General features: G+C 39.6%; 2 protein-coding genes across 2 annotated transcripts; one reads left to right on the top strand and one right to left on the bottom strand.

Annotated features, from left to right (window-relative positions):
• The first annotated feature begins 1146 nt into the window (after positions 1 to 1146).
• Positions 1147 to 3614, top strand: LOC110103535 (uncharacterized mitochondrial protein AtMg00810-like). The gene is made up of 2 exons (XM_020832294.1): positions 1147 to 1671; positions 3558 to 3614. The coding sequence occupies exons 1-2, from the start codon at positions 1147 to 1149 to the stop codon at positions 3612 to 3614; spliced, it is 582 nt and encodes a 193-aa protein (XP_020687953.1).
• A 3-nt stretch (positions 3615 to 3617) lies between these two features.
• LOC110103523 (probable LRR receptor-like serine/threonine-protein kinase At1g74360) lies at positions 3618 to 7154 on the bottom strand. The gene has a single exon (XM_020832273.2). The coding sequence runs from the start codon at positions 7111 to 7113 to the stop codon at positions 3808 to 3810; it is 3306 nt and encodes a 1101-aa protein (XP_020687932.2). The 5' UTR covers positions 7114 to 7154; the 3' UTR covers positions 3618 to 3807.
• Between the last annotated feature and the right edge of the window lie 1683 nt (positions 7155 to 8837).

The raw sequence follows: 8837 nt of genomic DNA, 5'->3' as shown, positions 1-8837 counted from the left end.
CGACATCTTCACCAAACACCTATCCACGCCTCGCTATCAATTTCTTCGAGACAAGCTTACGGTTCATTCAGACCCATTAGCTTGAGGGGGTGTATTAAGACTACCTGATATATAACCTGTAATCTGTTTACATGTCATAAACCTGTAGTAGAGTCTGTTCTATCTCAGGCTATAAATACAAGTGCTATGTATCAGTTCAAGATAGAAATAAATATTACTGTTTCTAAATCTCTTTCTTCAGTAACAATGTCACTATCCGACACCCTATGCAAACAAGATTACGGTCCGACCTCACGAAACCGAAAGAGATATTTGATATGTCCGTTGTCTCGACAACAGCACACTCCCCTACGTCCTATGCTCCAGCATCCAAACATGAACACTGGAGAGCTTCCATGTCTTCAGAATACTTAGCTCTTCAGCGGCAAGGGACATGGTCCCTTGTGTCACCTCCTAAAAACAAACCTATTATCGGATGCAAATGGACATTCAAGACCAAACTCAAACCCAACGGCGACGTCGAACGTTACAAAGCGCGCCTCGTAGCCCAAGGCTGCTCACAGCAATTCGGCGTCAACTACACCGAGACATTTAGCCCCGTCGCAAAAATGGTAACAATTCGTATCCTACTCACCATAGAAACAAACAACCAATGGCCAATCACACAGCTCGACGTCTCCAATTTTTTCTTACACTGTGATCTTCCCGACGAAGTCTACATGAAACATCCCATTGGATTCGAAGACTCTCAACATGCTCAACACGTTAGCAAACTACACAAATCAATCTACGGCTTAAAGCAGTCCCCCCGCCAATGGTTTCAAAAGTTTACCTCCTTTCTACAACAGCTCGGTTTCACTCACAGGAAAGCAGACCCGCCACTTTTTCTTCTATCACACAACAGCACCAAACTATTCATTCTCATCTATGTCGACGACATTCTAATTACCGGGAATAATAACATCTAGCTTCAAGACATACTTCACCAGCTCCACTCTGCGTTCAATTTAAAACAACTTGGTAATGTGATTCCTCGGGATCCAAGTGATCAAAAACTCCAATAGTTATTTTCTAACTCAAAGTCACTACGCAAATGAACTCCTCCAACTTGCAGGTTTCTCCGAATGCAAGCCGTCCCCGACACCCATGGCTTCCAAACTAGGTACCCAGCAGAACGAACAAGAATTTTTCGACCTGACTCTATTTCGTAAACTAGCAGGATCATTACAGTACCTATCCAATACAAGACCCAACATCGCCTTTGCAACCAACTCAATTTGTCAACGAATGCATCATCCCCGCAATTGTGATTTTCATGCACTCAAGCGGCTACTACGCTACATAAAAGGCACTCTCAACTTCGGCTTACCAATCACCCATGGCAATCTACAACTTCGCACATATACGGATGCAGATTGGGCGGCCGATCCCACCGATCGGAAGTCCACTACCGGATACTGCACCTTCCTTGGTCTGAACCTTATTTCCTGGTCCGTCAAGAAACAAAGCACAGTTGTCAAATCATCTACAGAAGCGGAATACATGTCACTATCATCCTCCACATCAGACATTTTGTGGCTTCATCGACTTGTTGCAGAATTTCACACTCAAACCAATCCTACGGCAATCTTCTGCGACAACACCTCCGCCATTGTCCTCGCCAACAATCCGGTATTCCACACCAGAACCAAACACATAGAAATTGACTATCACTTCATCAGTGGACACATCAAGCAAGGAGATATACATATCGCACACATCAGCTCAACCGACCAAGTCGCAGACATCCTCACCAAGCCTCTCCCGCTCAAACAATTTCAAAATCTCAGGAACAAATTAACCATTCGATCACCGAATGATTAATTTGAGGAGGAATGTTAAGACACCTGTCAAAAGCTCATTAGCTCTCCTCTATTTACCGTTTGTACTATCTTGAGTTTCTTGTATTTAATCTCTATATAAGCAAGCTCTGTAATAGCTATTGGACTATATAGAATACAGTCTTTCATTTCTTCAATCTCTGTTCTTTATTGTCTCTTCCCTCTCTGTTTCCGTATCCGACTTCTTGCATTTCACATATTCCTTATCTTTATATTGTAATACATGTTGATGAAGAGAGAATAATTGCCTCTTTTGGAACAATGGAAGAGCTCCCGTTGATTATGCTCTATTTAAAAATGTATAACTTGTCGCGACATACCAAACAAATGAGTATATATTGTCATTTGTATCAATATTAAGAGTAAGTCATAACAAACAAATATGAAATATCCACACATATATTTTGTAATATTAAACTTTGTAGTTATATTTATTGATAAATGTGTGACAATATCTACTACTATTAAGATAATATCCAAATTAATAAAATATAGATTCACTCTTCATTTGGAACACTTTCTTGCTGCTTTCTAAATCAGCTTTTTAGTAAAAGAAATTTTTGTATTAAAACGCTACTTTTGAAAGGATTAAGAAAGCTGTCTCAAACGAAGTTTTAATATATTTCATATTATTCAGAATGGGTTTAAAAAAATGTAATTATATCATCAAAATATATCTTTCAAAGATTGTTTGGTTTGTTAAAAAGAAATGCAATATAGAAGAAATGTAATGTATTTAAAATATTTTTTAAATGTTGAGTTAGGGAAAATTAATAAACGTAAATTTTTTCTTAAATTTAAGTAAAATAAATGCACCGTCAATTCCAATGATGATAGTGGCCGGCGGGTTAGATGATGGTCGGCGGTGGAGGTAGCGGGCAACAATTGGTGGTCAAAGAAGGCGAAGGTGGCTGATGGTGGGCGATAGTGGCTGCTAGTAGATGGTGACGGCAACAGATGGTGGCCATTGTAAAAAAATTACAGTTTATTTAAAACTTGATCAACTCTAATGATTTTCAAAACACCAAAATTAGCTCAAGAGTGAATTTCAAATACTTAAAAATAGCATTCATTTTACGTCAAAACAAGCCTTAAAGTTTTCAAAACTACTGCATTTGAAATATTTTACATCTATTTTACTTCAAACCAAATAACACATTAAGGGACTTTAAAAAACATGCAAATATTCTATAAAAAAGCATTAATGACCTTAAAAAAAATTAATTGATATGTTTATAACTAAATATAGAGAAGTTTGTGATAAATAAATTACATTAATGACATGATTTTCAACAAACTTAAGGATCAAAATAAAGCTTTGTTTGGGACGGCTTTCTTACATTAATGACATGATTTTCTTTAGGAAGCAGTAAGAAAAAAGTCCCAAACTTAGACTTAGTTTAGGATAATTTTTCTACTACTTTTTAAAGCAGTTTTTTTGGTAAAAAAAATTTATAAAAAAAAATGCTAAAATTTGTTTTATAAAATAATAAGAAATAGTCCCAACCGGAGCCTAAATATGTCATGCAACAAGTCAAAGATGATAATCAAACATTGCAGTAGCATTACTTGTCCAAAAATTGTAATTTCACCGAAATTAAGAAAAAATAATTTCATTAAAAAATTACTAATCACATGCCAATATTATGATTAAATGATATTAATATTTAATTACAGCCTCCTCTTCAGCTATACAATCACCACAGTGTATCTCACCATGCCCTATGCCTTTGAGAAAGTCATCCCAAATAAAATCTAAATTTTATAATTCACACCTTATGCATGAAATGAAACGAGAAACAAATTTAGATCAGATTATTTCAATAAAAATTTATTTTAAATAAATTTAAAAAATTTAAATTAAACCAAATTCTGATCAATATATCCCACCCACAAAAAAAAAAATTCAAACTGAAAGAAGTTACCGTTACAATTCCTCCGGGATTGAATAAGCACCACTGCGAATCCTCAACAGCAACTCAAGCACCTCTCTCATGTCCGGCCGGTCCTGAGGCGCCTCCTCCGTGCATCTAATCCCTACTCTCAACAACGCCCGCATAGCCTGTCCACCTTCCTCCTCCCCCCATCCCTTCAACTCCACCTCCTCTTTCCCCACTCTCCTCGACAACTCCACCAAAGACTCTTCCCTTCCTTCTTCCACCGCCCTCCTCCCCGTCGCTAACTCCAATGCTAATACCCCAAAGCTATAAACATCACCCTTTCTAGTCGCCCTCCATGTCTGCCCATACTCCGGCGCTACATACCCCACCGTCCCCGCCACCACAGTGCTCACATGCGTCTCTCCATTCACCACCACTCTCGCCAATCCAAAGTCCGTAACTTTGGCATTCCCGTCGGCGTCTCTCATCACATTGCTCGCCTTGACGTCTCGATGAACCACCGACGGCGAACATTCATGGTGTAGATATACCATCGCTCGAGCTACCCCTACAACGGCTTCCAGTCGGTTTATCCAGCCGAACGATTCCTTATCTTCGATTACCTCTTCTAAGCTCCCTCCTTCCACGTATTCGTAGACAAGGAGCTTTTCCGGACCGGCGAGGCACCAGCCGTACAGCGCCACTAGATTTGGGTGCCCGCCGGCGAGAACTTCCATCTCTGCGCGGAAGTCTCGTTCTCCTTCTGTTCCTCCTCTCTGCAATTTCTTCACCGCGGCAAGGCGTCCGTCCGGTAAGATGCCACGGTAGACCACGCCGGAGCCGCCGCGGCCGATCACCATGTCCGGTAAGAAGTTTCTGGTGGCGGCCACGATGTCGGTGTACGTGAAGGCGGTTATATCGAGATGGAAAACACTTATTGGCGAGCTAGAAGGGTTTGAAGTGGATTTCGGAGGCGGCGTAGCTAGTTGTTCAGTCGAGGAACTCGACTGCTTGAAGCTTTCTTCTTCGAGAATAGATGAATCTGATTCCGAAACTGAAATCATTGAAACTGGGTCGACGGCGGACCGGCTTCTGAGGCAGATGATGAAGAAGATGAGACCGAGGAAGAAAATGAGTGCGGTGAAGGAGATGAAAGCCCAGAAAGAGACCATTTTTGCAGTTGAACGGTGGGGCGTGGCGGGGGATCCGCCGATCAGAGTCGGGCGGGGAGGGGACGCGGATGTGGAGAATGAAATGAGTGGGTCGCCAATGAAGGAGCTGTTGCCGAAGGTAGTGATCTGGCCGGTGATCGGAATTATTCCATGCAGGAGAGGGTTGTAGGAGACGTTAAATTTGTTGAGCTCGGAGAGGCCATTCAGGCTGGAAGGAAAATCACCGGAAAAGTTGTTGAGAGATAGGTCCAAGAACTGGAGGCATCGTAGTCTGCCGAGCTCTGGCGGTATGGGACCGGAAAAGTTGTTGCTGGAGGCATTGAGCATGACGAGGGGAAGCAGCCCGATGGCCGGAGGAAGTTCGCCGGAGATCTTGTTGTTTGCGATGCTGAGGATGCTGAGCAGTTGCATCCGGCCGATCTCTGACGGGAACACACCGGAGAGTAGATTGCCGGAGAGCTGGAGGTATCCAGACTTGTCCAGGGTCCTAATCGGCTTTGAGACATTTAAACAGACAGAGAAGATGCCGTGACCTTTGAGGAGCTGGTCCCAGAGCGCGCTGCACGTTCGGCGATTTAAGACGGAGTAGACGAAGCTGAAGGGCGGGTACGTCGCCGGCAGCCACCGCACCATCGCCTGGCATTCGTTGGAACCGAGGATGATGTCATCGTACAGCCGATTTTTCTTGAACGTCGACGAGGGGTCGCGTCCTATTCCGGCTATTTCCGGCGGGATCCTGCCGGAGAGGCGGTTGTTGGCGAGATTTAGCCACATGAGGCTACGGCAATTGCCGATCTCCGGCGGAATCCCGCCAGTAAGCTCGTTGTTCCTGAGCATGAGCCAGAGCAACGATGTCAAATTACCAATCTGGGGAGGAATTTCGCCGCTGAGACGATTGAAGGAGAGATCCAGTACTTGGAGTGTTTTGATTCCACCATACGCCGGCAGAATTTTTCCATGGAAATCGTTGTTGGCAAGGATCAAGAATTCAAGCTCCATCATCTCGGCGGCGGTGATAGGAAGCTCCCGTGAGAAATTGTTGAAGCTGAGATCGAGCCGGCGTAGATTTGGAAGCTCGAGGATTCCAGATTCTTCGATTCCGTCTGTGTACGAATTCGAATGCAGAATGAGGAATTTGAGCGAGGAGAAATTCCCGAAAATACGCTGCATTTCTCCGCGGAAATTGTTCCTGCTGAGATCGAGATACGTCAGTTTCGAACAATTGAGGAGCTCCACCGGCAATTCCTGGTCGAAGCTGTTGTTGCCAAGGAAGAGGCTATTGAGCTCAGTCAGCGATCCTATGCCAGAAGGGATCCTTCCGGTGAAGAAATTCCCCCAAAGGTTCAAAACCTTCAGATTCGAACAGTTAGCGATAGAATCCGGGAAGCTTCCATTTAAGCCGTTGCCGGAAAAGTCGAGACTTACCAGGCTGCACTTCGCCGGAAAATTCTCGGGCCTAATCGCTCCCGTAAGCCTATTATCGGACGCCGATAACTCACTCAACCACCAAAATCCCCTCCATATATCCCCATCGAACTGATTCAAGCTCAAATCAAGAAACTTCAACTTCCGGCGGCAACCATCAAAGTATTCTGCAATCTTCCCCGTGAAGTCATTGGAAGAGATATTAAGAACAACCAAATTCCCACAACTCGCCGGGAAGCTAGACCAAACCCGACCAGTCAAGCGATTAACCGAAACGTCAAGGGTTTCGATTAGGGTGAGCGCCGTCAGATTGATATCCCCAGCGATGAGATTTTGTGACAGGTTCAGATACAGTAGTTGGCGGCATTGGCTCAGATCCTGCGGAACACGACCGTCGATAGCGTTGTCGGAGAGGTCAAGGTGGGTGAGAGCAGGCAAGAGTGAGAAGTTGGGGAAGATGCCGCCGGCGATGCTGGAGTGGCTGAGGTTGATGGAAAAGACGCGACCTTCGGCGGTGCAGGCGATGCCGGGCCAGAGGCAGGGGGAGGATTCGGACTCGTTCCAGGCGGCGTAGTGTCCGCGGTTGACGAGGTTCTCGCCGAGGAGGAAGTGCTTCAGGTCGACCAGAACTTGCTTTTCCGTCCGCGGTGAAGAATATCCGGTGACAGAGGAAGCGATTGAAAGGAACAGGAGGAAGAAGAAGTGGGGATAAGAGAGCTTGTTGCCGATTATGAGAGAGTTTTTCTTCTCCGACATATCGCGGCGACGGCGATCATGAGAAAGGAGCAGCTAAGTTCTGCACGCATATTACAAAAGAGATTTTTTTTTTAATCCCGCGAAAATTGGGCATATATAGTATTTAAAATAAACATATAATCTCTCATATATTTTTAAAATTAAAAATAAAAAAATTACTAAATTAATTATATAAGATCATTTTCATCTCAAATTATAAATAAATTTAATTTAATATATTTATTCCTCAAATATAATTGAAAATAAATTTCATTTTTTGTTTTTTTTTCTAAAATTTGAAGATTCGAAAAATTATATTGAATAGGATTTAATGAGTGATTGAATTAAAATGGGCATATTAGATAATATGAGATTAAAATAAATTAATAGTTTAGAGAGAATTTTGATATATATCTTTTTTATTTTTAGCATATATACAAAACTTATTATCATATAATTTTAATTTGGAGGGTTTTAAAATTATTAGATTTATTTTTAAATTAAATTAATAAATGAATAATTTAATTCTTTTGATTCATTTTCAAAATATTTACAATAATAATATTCATAAACATATTTATATATATTATGATATTTAAATTATATAATATGCATGAGAGTTTGTTTATTATGTACATTTATATTTATGCTATATAATGAAAATAATTCCTTCACACGAAATAATCACCTTTGATGTTGTTCATGGTAATAAAATATAGTTGTGCTTGAAGATGCCTTCACAAGTAAAATAAAATATAAAAACTATTATTATTCATAATAATAGGAAATGAATGCTAATTATTTAATTATTTAATTTCTTTTAAAATTAATGTAATATAAAAGTATATGATTATTTATATGTATATTTTTATTTAAAAATAATTAATAATTTAAATTTTATCAATTTAAAATTAATTTTAGAATAGTTTCAAATTTTCATAAAATTGATTATGAAGCTAGTGCGGGGAAACAAAAATTAACTTTTACTATAATTTTCTTTCAAAAGGGTAACTTTTTAATGTTTTTTTAAACATTTTTTAGTATAAAACTTTTTTAATTCAAAAAAAAAAATTGTTCAAGAAAGCTGACCCAGTAATTGCTTTTTTATTGCTTCTTAAAACGAAAATTTAGTACTAAATTTTTGTAAAAAACTTTGTTTTAAGTCCCTCCCAAATGAAGCCTAAGCTTTTTCTTAGACAACTTTCTTACCAATTTTAAAATTTGCTTTCTAGTTTAAAATTTCAATTTAAATAATATTAATAGAAAAAATTATTTTTAAAAGTAATAAGAAAGCTCTAAGAAATAAAACTTAAATCAGATATAAATATTAAATACGAAAAACCTTGCATGGGATTGTGGACTGAGAAGGATAATGGCGGCCAGGAGTAGTAATTGTTTCCTGATATCTTTCCATATTGATATTATCGCTATTTAATTTTAATTATTTTAATTCAAAGAGGCTAAGTATATTCGGACTAATTACAAACCCTTGTATTTAAAATTTTGGCATCATTAATTATGAGTGCTGCTTCTAATTAAAAATTATAGCGTAGAAGATTCTATGCTCTAAATTTTGTGGCCCGTTAATGATTAATTAATTAACATATAAAACAAAATTTTGTTGCAAGGAATCAGTTTTAACCTTTAGCTTAATTAGTGATAATATACTCGAAGGGCATCTTTCAATATTAATGATAAATGCAAAGTCATTATATTTTAACTGAAAAAATAAACAAAAATCTTTG

This window comes from Dendrobium catenatum, unplaced genomic scaffold (genome assembly GCF_001605985.2).
Source record: "Dendrobium catenatum unplaced genomic scaffold, ASM160598v2 original_scaffold_254917, whole genome shotgun sequence".
Classification (NCBI taxonomy): Eukaryota; Viridiplantae; Streptophyta; class Magnoliopsida; order Asparagales; family Orchidaceae; genus Dendrobium; species Dendrobium catenatum.
The sequence above is the reverse complement of the archived record's forward strand: the minus strand, read 5'-3'. Positions and strand labels throughout refer to the sequence as shown.